The 17,071-nt window shown below is 46.1% G+C and overlaps 2 protein-coding genes across 2 annotated transcripts; both read right to left on the minus strand.

Moving 5' to 3' along the window:
• Positions 1–1,469: 1,469 nt before the first annotated feature.
• LOC123098356 (uncharacterized) lies at positions 1,470–11,447 on the minus strand. The gene is made up of 10 exons (XM_044520327.1): positions 11,175–11,447; positions 9,120–10,620; positions 7,378–8,727; positions 6,892–7,193; positions 4,661–6,288; positions 3,316–3,745; positions 3,069–3,231; positions 2,455–2,558; positions 2,287–2,375; positions 1,470–2,034 (listed from the first exon to the last, which is right to left on the minus strand). The coding sequence occupies exons 1-10, from the start codon at positions 11,354–11,356 to the stop codon at positions 1,958–1,960; spliced, it is 5,826 nt and encodes a 1,941-aa protein (XP_044376262.1). The 5' UTR covers positions 11,357–11,447; the 3' UTR covers positions 1,470–1,957.
• Positions 11,448–14,753: 3,306 nt separating this feature from the next.
• LOC123100192 (putative cyclin-dependent kinase F-2) lies at positions 14,754–16,246 on the minus strand. Its single transcript, XM_044522155.1, has one exon. It carries the CDS (start codon positions 16,183–16,185, stop codon positions 14,968–14,970), a length of 1,218 nt encoding a protein of 405 aa, XP_044378090.1. The 5' UTR covers positions 16,186–16,246; the 3' UTR covers positions 14,754–14,967.
• Between the last annotated feature and the right edge of the window lie 825 nt (positions 16,247–17,071).

Consider the following 17,071-nt stretch of genomic DNA (forward strand, 5'->3'; position numbering starts at 1 on the left):
CATGTTTATGACCACACAACCCTAGATCATAATCGCAACAAACACATACTCACAGCTACAAAGTTGCCACTCCGACATCCCCCGCTCGCTCACAAGCCGCACCGTGCATGACTCGGGCGCCTTGTAACCCTTGTTACACGAGATGACCGCCACGCAGAGCACAAATGTTGCCCCAAAAACATGGGGCGCCGCCCCGATGTATCAGCCTGACTGGCCCCTTAGATCACGTCGACCCGGCCAACGAACTCACTACCCTCGCAACACAACGTTGGCGGCGCCCAGAACAATTAACATGCATGTATACAATTGGATCCTTCACAGTGGTACATACACATCAGAAAATGGACGATCACCTTTTTTTTAAAAGGAAAATGGATGATCGGCTCATGTGTGGAGGACAATAAATCAATCAAAATCATGAGAAGCGGGCTAATAATACCATGCTAATGCAGAATACAACCACCTCTCACGTCCCCATTACGAGAAGTGGAAAGCATGCGTTTACATCATAAACAGCGCCACAAAGATAAGAGAGAGACCATTACCATGAAACGAACCTTGAGCCAGAGCCAGCAGGGGAGGCACGGCGTGGTGCACACTGCACACGGAGACGGGATGTGGATGAGGCTTGGAGCGTCGAGTCATGGGCGGAGAGGAGAGGCGATGTGAGGTGACGGATGGATAATACACGATCGTGGGAATCTGATTCAGCCCTGTGGCCTAGTCCAGAGAGACTTTTTATCCAATGATAGTGGCCACCGCGGTGTGCGTGTGCGTGCGTGCGGGTGCGTCTACTAGCTTTTGGCTTTGGTCCCTCTCGGCTCCGATCGGCTATCTTGTTGCCGCATCCACCTAATTCCATTCCGTGGCGTGCCCCACCATGTTGATCTTGTACCGCGCGCAGCACACCTTCCATGGTTCCCCTTATCCCCCCTCCTATCTATCACCTCACATATTCTCTCTCGTGGCCCTCGACTGATGGTGACCACGACGACCTGCTTGGTTATCCAAAGCCCCTCTCTAAACACACCCCGACGAAATGTACAGACGGAGGAAGCCTTGGCCGTGCGAGTCAACTATGTGGCGCTTTCCTCGAGTGGTCTGGGGTCCAGCTACGTTCTTGGTAGTCTGTCTCCACACTGATCCTTGGCAACTGCATCATACACTTGCACCCACCTAGCCCTGATACACATACAGTGATCCTAATCTCTAAGGAGGCATGACTGGAATTGCAAAACTAATGTTAATGAAAACAATTTTATTTTATCCTCCGATCCTCAACAAAACGCGGTTAGCCAACGACAATGGACATGGCAACGGCTGTAAGTAGAGATGGTAGGGCATAGCAGCAGTTTGCCCAAAAAAAACAGCAGCACAGTTTGTTTGCAGTTTAGATTTAAGTAAATGTAAACGAGACAAGGTGAAGCAGAAGGAGATACTATCCTGACATAAGGCAGATAAATCCTCTCTAATGGTAAACTTGATGCTGCATTGCACGTTGGCTCAAGCCGGTCAAATAACAAGTTTTGGGATACATGTGCATCTGAGATTATTTTTTTCGTTTCAGAATTTTTCAACAAAAGATTAACCGGGTGCCCCTGCAACCTTTTCACACTTTTAGCGAATATGGCATGAATAATATACCCCTACTAGTTTTAGTCTAGAACGAGCGTGTTATGTATTACCCCCAAAATATGAACGCCAACATTTGCTTGAGATTACCGAGTTTGATTACTGGGATTTGCTGCAAACAATTTGGTTTCTCTTCATCTGCCATAGATGCCAGCAGGCTGGTTTAATAGCACTAACCATAGTTCCATTTGTTCCTCCAAAGTTTGATGCATATCCATTGAACTCCATGAACCCAACATCATGCAAAAGGTGACACTGTAGATTTCATATCCAGCGAAAGCAGGACGAATAACCAAGTATTCCAAAAATCTTTAGCAATTTGGGACTAGATTTTGCCCTGATACTGGAAGTGCAATTTATAGTCATGCACTAGGTTAGCAAGAGTGGTTCGGCACGGGCCCTCTGCAAAGCCAAACGAGGAAAGGATCATCTTGGGTGTCGGATTAGTATTTACTCCCTCTGTTCCCTAATATAAGACCTTTTAGCTTTTTCTTGATTCGTATGTATGTAGATACATTTTAGTATGCCTTTTCATTCATTTTAGTATGTATGTAGTCAATATTTTGAAATAGCTAAAAGGTCTTATATTAAGGAATGGAGGGAGTATATAGCAGTAAAGGTTATTCATAAATAGAACAGTCAGAATTTACGGACCAAGGTATGTGTGAAGCTGTTGAAAATCGCTTTCCTGGCAGATATCAATTAGGGAATACACCCCAGGTCGCAAGGCCTCGTCAATTTCCCTATCATGGACGAGGGTGAGAGTGCTGAGACAAAAACATAAATAATTAAACAGAAGGTCTTCATTAAGGGAGAACATACCGTGTTATGCCTGTCTGAAATGGACCCAGTCCAGAAAACATGGAAATATAACCAGCAAGAAAGTGCATCGAGTGATGTTCCATGATGGTTTTTTGCTGACGCATCTGTATTATCCACACAAAAGGAGAATCAGTACATATGATTTGTTCACATAAGAACCATAAAACATGGATGGCTGAATGACATGACATCTATATACTGTGCCATTTACGTTCCTGATTCTGTGAAAGCAAAATACAAAGTCTGTGCTGCAGCAAACGGTTTCCTAAGGCCATCTACAATGCAAGGTGCTTAGAGAAGTGCTTTGAAAAATAAACCGCTTAAGCACTGGGGTTTATTTGTAGAGCGTAGGTGCTTATTTAGGCACCTCTGCTACAGAAATAACCACTGATGCTTAAAAGAACTGGTTTATTTTGTATAAGCACCTCTTAAAGCACTTTGCATTGTAGATGGCCTAATTATGAAGCTGCTTTTAAAAGGATACGCAGTTAAGCCCAGTGCAAATGTGAAATACAACCAGCAAACAAAACGTCCCAACCATCTGTCCAGGCATGGCATTACTACTAAAGCAAGATATGTATCGTTTTAAATCACAGAACAAAAGCATCACAAACCTCTTCATAAATCCTTCTGAAAAAGGAAGCACATTTTAGTGCCTCCTCCTTGTTCCAAGTGAAACATCCTGCCATGCTAACCATCTTGGAATCTGCAGACTCCAAGCAACTAAGTAGTATGTTTACTGAGTCTTCCAGGACAGCCACACATTGTCCAACCTCACTGGCCAGAGGGAAAAAAACAATATAAAGGCTTGTCTTAATAAAGAACATAAAAGCACAAAAAGAAAATAACCCAAATCTTTACCTTTGTTGGTGCCGAAGAACAGTGCATAACAATTTGCAACATGCAGCATACATGTCAACAGAAAATTGTCTGTCAAGTAAGTATTCTTTACTAGCTAGAGGTTGTCCTGCAATTTGCTCACGAATGTTTTCTGATGAACAGGATACACTCCGATCAGCAAGAAGATGTTTGAAGCCCTTGAAAAGCATCACAGGAAGATGCAGGCACTGGGACACATGACACGCATCGATTTGAAAAGTATGCCTCCCCACAAATGATGTGATAACCTCAACACACATTAGAACAATCGCTCCAGCTTCTGGATGCAAATCAGGGCAAAGAGGAGGTAGCTTCTCTATATAGAAAATGAGTGGACTTTGAAGGTGTAAAACAATGTTGAATAAAGCACCAACTAGGCTTGGGACAGTTCTCTGAAAAACACGCTTATTTCCTGCAATATGAGTACAAAATCAGACCAAAATACTTGCTCCCTGCCATTAAACAAGGTGCAAACTGCAGAATGCTGATGACCAGCCTTGTAGTCTGAAATGAAGCTTGCAAAAATATGAACTCCACACCTTTATATAGTACCCCCTCTGTAAAGATATATAAGAGCGTTTAGATCACTACTTTAATGATCTAAACGCTCTTATATTTCTTTACAGAGTATAAGCTATTTTGAGAATAAGCAAGAGCTGCACGTTTTATAGTTTTAGGGGCACATATCAGGGTTTCAAACTGTAACCTTTCACGCAACAACCAACATTTTCAACCACCACGCTACACGAGCCAACGCCTTACAGTACTCATCATTAGGAACTATTTACTCATCATTAGGAATTATTCAGATCAAAAGATCCAGAGTAGAATCACAGATGTTCTGGTTATGATGTATTATCAAATCATTTACAGCTATTCGTGGAAGCATTAACCAACTACCTGTTACCTAAAGAGAAACCAAAATATGGAAGTCTGGATCAGGCACTCCAAGATAAAATTTTACATATTTATTTAAAATAGAACTTTATTACGTTCAGAACCACCTATGACTGATCAACATTCTTTATCATTGAAGAACAATTTGATGCTTACTCTTCATATATTCAGTAGTGGACAGTGGAATATACATTAATGAGCAATGAAAATTTGAGACTAATGCTATTGTCAGGTACATTCAATCACTATTGTTAAGGCAAGTAGTCTAGTTCGAATGCATATCATGACATTACAGATTTAGTAGATTACTGATTTATTTGGAGAAGCTAATTTAACATGTCCCAGAAGCAAGAGACGGAAACACATTCCATTACATGAATAATAGGATTGCATTCCAGAGAATATCAGATAGAAAATTTTGGCTGCTAACCTGGCACAGATCCAAGAACAAGATAAAGGCAGTCAATTCCAGCAGCAACGTCAGAAGAAACTGTCCCACCATCAGATGTTCCAGTCTCCACTTCATATATTGAGTGGCTATATTGATTCACTCCGACCAAGGCTCTCTCAATGACTTGTAAAGTTGCACTTAGATGCATGTTTGATGCAACACTAACAAAATTTCTCATCGACAGTCTAAGTCTTGATATCAATGAATTTAACCTATTCTGCCTATCGATAATATTCTTTGTAACTACATAGCCAGATGTATTCTGTAACTGAAGTATTTTTGTGCTTGATCCAATCTCATGGGTAGGTAGAGTCGCACTCTTTCCTTGAAGTAAAATGCATTTTCCAATAGCACTCACATGTGCATTTACTATCTGAGCATACAGTTCTTTTGACAAGTTGAGTCCAGGAAATGTTCCTAAAACTTCAAGATATCTTAATATTCCATCAATCCATACAAGAGAAAACATATCTGGCCAATCAGACATGTCTGCAATTTTCTGTAGGGCAATGCAAGCTGTCCCAACCATTGGATTTAGCGACAGGTGTTGGAAAGGATTGCATGCCTTCCTACAGACATTGCCTGAAAAGGATATGAGGCCCTTCAACTTAACAATAGCAGCAGATACACTGTAGAGCTCTCTCAAAGTAAATGCTACAAATGGACCTTCACCATTTAACAGATTTTCCAAAAGAGATCTTTTCATACCGGGTGGACCATCTGACTGTAATTTGTTATCCTTTAGCTGATGCATAGTCCATCCATCCATGACTACTTCAATATTCAGAAAACCATTCTCACAATCCAGCTCTTGTGGTAGACGACCAGAGATCAAATCAACAGACCCAAAATCCTTGTTCTCCATAAACAAGACATGCAGACAGATATCTACAAAGGTCTCAAATTTAGCAATAGATCTGCTGAAATTGGAGGCATAGTGAAGCATCAGTTTTCTTTCCTCTGAGCTTGCAGTTGGATAGTCTTTGATTGTGCTTTCAAATGCTGAAACAAGACCCCACAAGAATCCTCCTATGCAAGACATGGTGCATAATAGTTTATCCCAGCACACATTGTCATAAGAGTTCTCTATTTTTATAACACACTTGCAATCCTTTGTGGTTACAGGTATGCCAGCTGTAGTCTTCTCTAACTGTTCAGCCATAGTTTTGACATGCTCCAAGGCTGAATTTTCTAGAGCATCATGTTCAGAAGTGTCGCTTTCACTAGCAGTATGCTTCAGGGAAGATCCAATTTGTTTCTTGGGACCCAGCAAGCAAAATTTTGAATTCATGTTCGCTAGTGTAGAAAATATTTCTGATGTCTTATCTACCAAGGAGAACAAGGTATTTTTCTTCTGATCAGTGTGCTCACCAAATATTTCGTGTGACAATCCAATAATCTCCTGGACAGATCTCAAAAGCCAAATCAGAGAATATGAGTTACCTAGAAGTTCGGAAAACGTGGAGTATTGCTTTGAATCTGGGTACTCTTTGCCAAATTTCAAAACAAGATTTTGCATTGCCCTTCGACAACATATAAACAGACGGATTAGCTCAATTGGATTACATGATTCATAATGGTGATTTAGCAATGTCAACAGCAGAAGTCTGAAAGGAAAGAAAGAATTTGTCAGCAACCTAATCAGAGCACAGACTTGCAGATAAGAAATGAGCATGTTTGGTCTATATTCCCAAAAATTGCGGATAACCCAGATTACCCAAGAAGGCTGTAGCGTTAACTAGGTGGCACATTAGTTGATAATTGACAGACACACGTCATCATATGATAAGTTCATCTTAATTTATCAAATCCACAGAAAGATTAAACGTAGACTAGAAATAACCATTAAAATTAAAGTGAAAAACTCTTAAGTTGTACAGATTAGCAACTACACTGACTAGTTTTTGTGGTGACATGAAAGATAAATTATCAACAGCACCAGGATCCAACATCACAAGATTTGGCATTCCTACACCTTCCTACCCTCCAATTAACCTCACAAGACTAAAAAACGAGGGAAAGCCGAGGAGACAAGTAGAATTAATGACCATAAAGTGGGAAAATATGCCTAGGGGCAAGTATTTGTGAACACTTTTTTAGATCAAAAGTTCAAACTGGGAGCATACAGAGATACTCTAGTGCAATGGTAGAAAGGATAGCCGTCATCATCCATACAAATAAATGGATAAATGTAAAAATAGTGCACTTGCCTTTCAAGATGGAGAATGTAAGTTATAAGTTGCAAGAATGACTTGGAGTTGGAATGAAATCCGGGAACTGTGCTACAAAAATTTAGTAAATTCTCACAGATCCGGTATTTATCTACACCGTGTGCATGTGTAGAATCAGGATATGTACAGACCAACTTCTCATTATTCAGTTTATTTAATATCTCCATCATATCAGGCGAGATGTTCAATAAGGCATTATCTTCATCAGCTCTGGTCATAAAAGAAGATATTGATTTCTTGAGAGCACCGCAAAAACATGATACCAAATTCTTTAATAGCACCTGTGAAATAGTACATTCGTTCCAAATTAGACCAAATAGGAAAGAACAAACGGAAGAAACTACTCAAACTTACAACTGCAAAACAAACAGATCATCGTCATCAAAACAGAATTAATACTATCAGCATACACGGTAAATTCTTTAACAAAGTTTTCTTTGGATGGAAGGAGTAGGACAACAAAACCTTTTGGTCATAAATGATAGTATCACAAAGAAGCTCCACCGAAATAGTATGCAAGGTTATTTCTCTGCATGAATCCTGACAGTCACTACCCTCCTCATCTTTGCATGACCTCTTTTGAACAAAAGAAAACTTTATCAGGTTCGAAAAGAAGTTCTTTAGGTCCTTCTTCGATGCATGAGAACTCCAAATATCAATGTTTTCACACAGAAGCCGCCAAGTTGCTATATGAAAAGAATCTTCATCTAAAGAGCATATACTCATATCCCAGGAAGAAATCCTGTTAGTTCCTCCTGAAGATAATGTTCTCACATAGTTCATCATAAAACTGGTTAGTCGAGTAGCCTCAAGACAGCAAGGATCCTTTAATAACTCAGTTTTTTCCCTATCCTCAGTATCAAACTGCTGTGTGCCGTCTTCAAGCAAAAAGTCAAATGCATTAATCTGCCTGTTAAGATCTTCGAGTCTTTGCAGAGCCATCACATGAAGGGTGTAAAAAAGCGTAGTAAAACCAGAATGGTTTCTTGGAAGGGACTGTGATAAAATTTCAATGACTTCCCAAAGGGAGCCAGCACTTTCAACAATCCAAGCAAAATAGCCTTCAGCGATAATATTGGATGTATTGGTCCATTCCTTTCCGCAGCATACAATGAATGAATTCCCCACTAATTCTGTTGCTTCTATTGCTAAATTTGGAGGCATGAGGCCAACAGATTGCAGATACAGACTCCTACATGATGTATATATGCGAAAGAAGAAGGCAAAAAACCAAGACAAACTTGGAATCTTTTGCCAGTTGGCACATTGCTTGTTAGATAGGTTCTTTCCTACAACTGAAGAAATGAACTCACTTGGATTAATTGATTCATTTCTCATCAACTGACTCAAGTTGGGACGTATTGTGTTGACCAACCTTTCAACAGATTTTGCAACCAGTGTAGTATTTGAAGCGGTCACAGTTATTGAGTCAAGCACGCTTGTGTATAGTTCAGATAAGTACCTTCCAAAAAGTTCAGCTCTCTGATGAAAAACTGACTTCCTGGACATCAAGCGGGGCTCTCCCTGTGTTTCCAAATCTACAAAGTCGTCGCAACTTTTCATCCATTTCAATGTTTCTGTAAGATCTACTGTCAGCTCCTCTATGCATCGACTAGATTGTCCTTCTGGCATTGAGTTAATTGAAGTACAGATAGCATCCCTCAATGTTTGGGAGCTCAGCAATGTTGCCAGTGATTCAAAACATTTATGTGAGGATAAAGAAGCCACAGGAAACGGTCCTGGTACTGCATCAGGACCAGCAACAGCTCTGAATGTTCTCACAGTATTGCACAGCGTACAAATGGAGTGCGCAACCTACAATTTGGAAAAGAGAGAGAAGCATCAGATTCAAAATAAAAATCTACTCCCTCCGTCCCATAATGTAAGACGTTTTTTGGCACTACACTAGTGTCAAAAAACGTCCTATATTATGGGACGGAGGGAGTATTCAGTACTACTCCGCCCCACAATATAAGACATTTTTGCAAGCTATCTTAGCCTGCAAAAACATCTTATATTATGTGACGGAGGGAGTAGTTCGTAAAATATACATCCCATCCCATTGCAGAAATATAACCATTGGCATAGGCAACGGAAGAGCCCAAAAGCAGAAAGTAAGAAGCATATAAAAAATAAAGAAAAAAGATAAACAATTGTTTTTTAGAGGGCATTGCTAAAAGTGATCGCTGAAAAAGAACATAACTGACCTGACGAAGCTCACTAAATGTACGAATCACTTGGGATGAAAGGCTTGAAATCTTTGAGGTTAGTAGTAAGCATGGTTTGATGTCCTTGGAAGATGCATTGATAGCAGACAAAGCAAAAATCATTGACCATAATTTTACAAGGTCACTCCCCATGACCTTGTATTCAATTTCTAGAAAATGACCAACTGCAACAACAATCTCCACAAACATTAAAGGCAGCATCTTCTTAACGTTTGTATCTTCTAAATGCAGAGCTGACACCCAGAAGTCATACATTTTTTCAGCAATCAAGATTAAGACCCTGTAAATTTCTTGCAAGAACTGGAGATAAGATCCTTCCGATGTGTCCTCTGTAGGGACATAAATTTTCTCTTCAGTAACTGTTGCTAGCATCTCATTGATGGACTTCAGCATGCAATGAACTTCTACTAGCTTTGTGACTCCTAAATCAGAGAAGTCCTTTTGCGAATATGATTTGCATTCTAACACCAAAGGTTCCATAAATTGCATGAATACCTCAAAAATGGATTCTCCTTGTTGCTGGGGTTCTTCAGAACCCTCACTGGTTTTTTGTGGGCTTTTGAAGGATGTACCCCTTGGTGCTAAAGATGTTCTTTGATTTCTAGCCCTGGTAACAAACAATTGAAGCAAGTAACCGAAGCCAGCAAGCAATACAGCCTTGCTTTCTGCTTTTATTCCCTTGAGTCGCTCAAACAGATGCCTATGGTAGCTTCCTTTGACATCCTTGACAATACCTTTATTCAAATTCTTGAGCCCAAAATATCCACTAAGATGTTGTGGATGAAACAGTCCATTTGACAAAATTTCTTCAGCAATCTTCAACGTGGATCCTGCGTGCTTGTGCTTGATAGAATTTGCTTGTGAATTAAGTAAAACCAACAATTCCAACAGCGGATCAAGAATCTTGTCAACAAAAGGACGGAAAATATTCTTAGGATTTGCATGGAATCTGAGAAAGCTTGAAAATTGCTCAAGCAGACAATTTCCAAGATTCTGAAGAATGGTACAACCCTTTTTCTCATTAGTTGAAACCTTCTGGACAAGATTAATAGCCTCGGTGACACAAGAGGTCCACAAATCCACGGGCGCGTTGAAGAAAGCTCTTGTATTGGAGGAGAAAAGAAAGGACACGCAGTCGAAAACTCGTTCGAAGAGCAAAAGGGATTCATGGTCATCACATGAAGCGCCGATCTGAACTCTGCTCAAACCATCCTTTGCAATGCAACCAAGTGGTTGAAGTAGCTTCAGAGAAATTGAGACTGACGGCTTCTTTTCAATGCAAAATCTCAGAATTTCCCAGCATCTATAATCTAACACAGGATCAAAAGGCTCTGGAATTTTCTTAGACAGAATTAGGATAGATTGCACCCAGTTTCCAATAAATGACACCATTCGCGATAGCTGGATACTGTCCGCTCTATGGCCATGGCTTGAACGATTTGACTCGGCCTTTATAAAATTGAAGGCCAGTTCAACCTTTCTGCATGATTTAGCATACAAATGTTAGAAGTACAGACAGCAAGAGCATAGTAAGGTTCATCCAGGAATGATTCCCCAACTAAGAAACACTGGACTATGTATTACAATATCCAAGTATCACCAAGCAGATGCTACTGGGAATCGGAGGTCATACAAAGATACTGTATAATCATAAGCATATTATCGCCTCCACAGAATAATTAAACTAAAATCTGACCTTAATTAATGCAACTGTTTTCATAGAGTAATTATTGTTGTTATTATCCTAAGTCAACAATGATCCAATCGGTGCAGGAATAAACTTCTAGCAACATCATCTCCCTTTGAAGCACACAATTACAACGAATACTACATTTCCAAATACACTAGCTGACTGAATCAGACAAATCTCCTCATGCAGCTGCTTAAAGCAGCGCATCCCCAAATCCACGTAGCCGCAACCAGACTAGAAGCACGCGAATTACAGAAAAATTGCTTCGATCCTACTCGGAGATTGGCACGCAGGAGTGCTAAGCTGCATCGAATCGCAAGCGAGGGGGGCAGCAAGGGGGTGACCTTTGGAGGGAGAGCTCCTTGCCCTGGAGGGAGAGGACGAGGTCGAGGTTTTCCGCGAAGCGGGGCCGGGCGAGCGCGGGCTCGCTCGGGCCCTCCCCTGCGGGAGCTGGCGACTGGCTCCGCGGGCGCTTCCTCGACGCGCCGCGGGGGCTGGAGGCGGCCGAGTCCGTGGCCATGGCCATGGGAGCGCGAAGGGGGGCGGAGGGACGGAGGCAGGGAGGCTAGGGTTCTGGGTTTTGCGGGAGCGTTTCGTTTTGGTACACTGCTGCGGTTCGCCCCATGGCGTCGAAGGCGTGCACGCATCTTGAAGCAGGAACCCAGAGAAACGCAGCACAAAAAAAAATGATGGGAAAAAAATGAAAATTCAGAACAAAAAAATGAAGAAATATATCAGAGCCAGGTTTCGATCCTGGGCCCTCCCCTGCGGGAGCTGGCGACTGGCTCCGCGGGCGCTTCCTCGACGCGCCGTGGGGGCTGGAGGCGGCGGAGTCCGTGGCCATGGCCATGGGAGCGCGAAGGGGGGCGGAGGGACGGAGGCAGGGAGGCTAGGGTTCTGGGTTTTGCGGGAGCGTTTCGTTTTGGTACACTGCTGCGGTTCGCCCCATGGCGTCGAAGGCGTGCACGCATCTTGAAGCAGGAACCCAGAGAAACGCAGCACAAAAAATGATGGAAAAAAAAAAGAAAATTCAGAAAAAAAAATGAAGAAATATATCAGAGCCAGGTTTTGATCCTGGGACCTGTGGGTTATGGGCCCACCACGCTTCCGCTGCACCACTCTGATTCTTGTTGCATTGGCGTTGAAACTTACTTATTTATACATAGCCTGCCCTTCTCCTGCCGTTTGTACAGGACGCTGCAAGTCTGCAATCTCCAAAAGTTTGTTCACATTTATTGTTATTGTTGCTGTTGATCCTGATTGGTGTCATACTGTTACTGAAACTTATCCCGCCAAGTTTCTAGCGCCTGTTCTACTCGATCGAGATGGTAATGCTGCCATTCGTTCACTTATATCAGTCTAGAGCTTCACGTACTGCCTACTAAGCTCTTGAATCAGGTCTTTGCTTCCTGCTTCAGAGTTAGTCAGTTAGATGCTTGAACAGAGCCGATCCACGCCATAGTTTCAGTTTTACTGCAAAGGTAACACCGGATTGCGTTGGTCCATTAAAAGCATCTCTAGCAGACCCCACAAAAGTGGTTAAACTCGTGAAAATCCGTGTTTTCAGTTCCGTGGTGTCAAAAAATGTCCCGAATAAACCCCGCAAAAACGGTCAAACCCGTAAAAAATTTGCAGGCCGCTGAGAATGTATCCCCACGACCCTTAATTTTGCAGATTTGGAGGCAAAATATAAGGGGCACTGAAAACCGGTCAACGCTACGCGACAAGGAAATTCCGCCGTGCGCACACGGGCTCCGGTGACCTTCCGCCACGGAACTCGCCGGAATCTCGCCGGGAACTCGCCGTTTACCGCTGCTGCGACGTCGGCTTGCGGAGTAGATCGCAGGAGCAGCGGCTGGAGACTCGAGCAGCTACCCGGCTACGAACGAGCTAGCTAGCTAGCAAGCTCCTGGATCCATCCGGCCACGAACGAGCTAGCTAGCTAGCTAGCAAGCTCCTCGATCCAGCCGGCCACAAACGAGCTAGCTAGCTCCCGGATCCATCCCGCCAAGGTCGAGCTAGCTAACTCCTGGATCCATCCGACAACGGAGGAGCTGGCTCCTGGATCGATTCGGCGACTACGGTGGACGACGGGAGCTGACTATGAACACGGGCGAGAGGAAGAAGAAGACGCGGAAAAAATATACGCGAATATTTTTTTACGGGTCCATTATGCAGGGTCTGCATCTGCGGCCGTCCGCGCCGGCACGCAAAGCCTTTTTTCCGCGAACTGCAAACGCGTTTTGCGGATCGGCGGGATGCGGGGTCTGCTAGAGATGCTCTAAACTCTTGAATTTGGTTCATTCTCCCCACCAGGCCTTCTTCCACAGCTCCATGTGTTGAAGATCCGAGAGGTGCATACTAGGTACTCATTCTCCCCTAGGTGCCATACTAGGCTGAAGAAAGTATGTCCAATTGTTGTACTAGTACCATTACTAAATTTACAAGTTCTCATGAAATCTGCACCAGCAAGACATTTTAAAAAAAATAGAAAAGGAGGAGGATCCCCGCCCTCTGCATCTGGACGATGCATGCATCCACTTTATTAATTATTCACACAAGACCTTACAAAGTCATACAACAGTAAGACTAAAGCCACCGTCTAGGCAACATCTGTCGCTACTCCTATCCAGTCGATGAAGGGATACTGATAATCTGGGCCTAATACCAAACAGACCTCGCAACCAAACCTAACACTTAAGACCTGAGGTCCCAACTAGGACTCCTGCCAGGTATGGGGCACCCACCAACCCGATGCACTCCTCAACCAGGACGCCTGCCGGGTATGAGGCTGCCGCAGCCACCTGCCACCAATCCATCTTCAGTGCTGTACTGTTGCATCTACCTTGCCCGGTCTAGCTGCCGTCCACGCCACCACGACGCCAGACAACGCCACCATCCTGCGCTCGTCCATCATCACACGCCCACCCCGCTGCTCCATGCCGCCGAGACCCGCCGTCGTCGACGCGAGAGAAGGCACGCCACACTACCTCACGCCTCTTCCATCCGGCGCCGCTCCACAAACGATGCCCCCAATAGGGAACACGACACCGCAGCGCCACCATCGTCGGATCCGGTGATCTTAGGATTTCTCCCGGAGCGGCACGAGCAGGTTGACGATAGTTACTTGACGATGCCTTCATCAAGGTAACGACGTAGACGCCGCCATCGCCCGCCATGACCGAAGTCGGCTCGGCTTTCACCGGCGACTATGTCTCCTTAACTCGCCGCCGGTGCTAATAGTGGGATCCAAGATCCGTCACTACCAGCCTGGCCAACCGTCTTCGGTGGAGAAGGCAGCCACCACCACCATGCCCGGGCCAAGAGACCCGGACGTCCTCGTGCCGCGAAGATTACCCGGGGGGGATCTCCTCTTGCCGTTGTCGAGACGAGGCACAGCCGCAGTGAATCTCGATCTAAACCCCTCGGGCCCAGATCAGATCTCATCGCAGCCAAAAACTCATCCGCCAACCCGCCAACCCGCTGCGCACTTTCGTTGGAGGAGGAGGGAGATGGACGCCGCTGCATCCACGCGTTACCACCGGCCGAGGATTGCGCCGCCCCACCACAGGGGCTTCGCCTCGCGGCGTCCTCAGCGACGGCGGCGGTAGTGGGAGGCGATGATGGAGGGGGAGGACTGAGGGCGGTGTGGACGGGGACTCCCGGGAGGCGGTGCGGCGCCGCCGCCTCTTGGGAGAGAGGTCGGGTGGGGGAGAGAGGTCGGGTGTAGTTCCCTGGACGCACTCTATAGATTTCTGTTGCTTAATATCAATCCACCCGTCACTCTTTAGATTTCCGTTGCTTAGAACATTTGAACTGCACATTTTTATCACCAGCTCATGATTTTTGAAAAACAACACAAATTGTGCAGTATAACTCAGTAATAACTGACCATGTAAACAACATATGTCAGCACTGTAATGAATCTCTGAACACAACCTTACAGTTACACGTCTCTGATTCTCTGAACACGTGCACAATGACACATAGAATTCAGGGAACCAGGCCAACACAAATGGGCGATCCGGCGATCAAGGTGCTAACTGCTAAGGATCAACTTCTACTTGATGGATCAGCACTAATGGCTCATGATTGTTGATGGCTCATCCAAGCACAATTACATCAAGAGAGTTTATGCTAGCATTTACATAGATGGCTCTTCCACACGGCGAGTGGGATTTTGAGTAGATTCTTCTGGGGCATCACCGGCGGGATGAACTTGATCCTTGGTGTCTTCTTTTTCTGAAACGACAGAGCATCGACCTTCTCAACGGCGGGGGCGGCGGAGCGAGGAGCAGCGAACCATGGGTGCTTCAGCGCGGCGGCTGCCGTCAGTCGCTCGTCGGGGTTGCACCTGAGGAGCCTTTGCAACACCTGGAATCCTTCCACTGAAAGCTTCTCTTGAGGGAACAAATCCCGCAGCCGGCTGTGCTTGTTGTGCCCCGCCTGTAGCAGCTGCGGCGCCTTCTTAGCCAGTGGCAGCGACGTGAAGCCTGGCCACGTCCTCTCGTCCGGCACCCCGAGCACTCGGAAGATGCTCCCTAGCTGCTTTACGTCATTCTTTGTCTCGTCTTCCTCCTCGTCTTCCGGGTCGACCATGAACAGCGTCGTGCCGGTGAGCAGTTCGGCAAAGACGCAGCCGATGGACCACGTGTCCACTTGCGCGTCGTAGTCCTGCTTGCCCAGGATCATCTCCGGCGCCATGTAGGGCGCCGTGCCGACCTGGTTGTACGGCGGCCAGTCGGACATGGACATGGCCAGCCCGAGGTCGCAAATCTTGAGGAGCTCCCCGTTTCTCCCGACGAGGATATTGGCTGGCTTGATGTCACGGTGGACGATGTGGCGGTCGTGCTCGTGCATCTTTTGTGCACCGGTCAGGAGCTTCCACATGAAGCCGCGCACCGTGGATTCCGGGAGCGGCGGGCCGTCGCGCCTCTCCCACAATAAAGACTGGAGGCTCGACGCCGCGACGTACTCCATGACGAGGCCGGCGGTGTCGCCGGTGGCCGGGTCGCACACCATGCCCTCGAAGCCGACAACGTAAGGGTTTCCGTCGCAGGCCTCGAGGAATCGTGCCTCCCGCTCAAGATCTTGGACGTCCGGGGGCTCCTCGGTGTCGTCCGGCGAGGAGAGGAACTTGACGGCCACGTCCTTTTTGGTGACGCGGTGGCGCATCCTGTGGACGACGCCGAAGCCGCCCTCGCCTAGGCAGGCCACCTTCTCGTAGTCGTCGGTGGTCCCGATGGAGGCGCGGCTCCTCTTGCAGCACGTCGGCGATTGTTGATGTTGAGCCGCCGCGTGGCCGTGCCCATGGCCGGCGTCGAGGACGGCAGCAGGTCGCTTGCGGGCGGCCATGGCGCTGGACGAACGAACTGCTTTGGTTGGTGGAGAGGGCGGCGGCAGAGATCGATGATGGAGAAGGGGGAGGGAGGAAGTTCCGTATGGATCGACGCGCTGCGTTGGCTATTTGTTTCGACAGGTTGCCTCACCGAGTCGCCATGGAATTCAGCTCAATCCGAGTTACGGTGGCTGACAGCTTCTTTGCCTTGCTGCCTGCGTTTTCGTTTGACCGACGGCGGATTCACGGTTCGTTCGTTTCCGAGTCGAATCCAGGTTCTTCATTTCCCTTCCCGCCTTCGTTCCGGATTCGGTTTCAGTATATACTGACGAGACGATCCACACGGGAAGCTCGCCCCTTCCCGCGTCCAATCCATCGATCGTCCCCTCCATCTCGATCCCCTCTCCGCACCAACCAAGCCGTCGATCGAGCGCCGTCTGGAAGAGGCGTGAGGCCGTCCTCGACACCGGCCACGCGGCGACCAGAAACGACCGGCTGCCGCAAGAGGAGGCGCGTCCGGATCCGGATGAGAAGCACCGAGGACTGGGAGGAGACGCGCGGCATCGGCAATGGCGGCTCCGGCATCGTCGTCTGACACCGAGGACCCCGCCGACGCCACTAGGGAGCTCCGGCGCGAGGCCGGCTGACGGGACTTACTGGAGTTAACTTCAGTTGTGAAGCAAGCATCAGCGGAGCACGTAGCCGTGCCGGAAATCAAACCCAAGCCGTCGTCTTCTTGTGTGTCGTTGATCTCCTTTTGTGAGCGTATTTTAGCCGTTCGTTCACCAGTCAGTGTACCGCTTCGACAAGCTGTCGATTTCGTCAGTGTCGTTGTCTAATTCTTCAGAAATGTTCAGGTTCAGATAGTTCAGGTACCGACAATTGCCCGTTCCTGAAGACGAT

This window comes from Triticum aestivum, chromosome 4D, assembly GCF_018294505.1.
Source record: "Triticum aestivum cultivar Chinese Spring chromosome 4D, IWGSC CS RefSeq v2.1, whole genome shotgun sequence".
Classification (NCBI taxonomy): Eukaryota; Viridiplantae; Streptophyta; class Magnoliopsida; order Poales; family Poaceae; genus Triticum; species Triticum aestivum.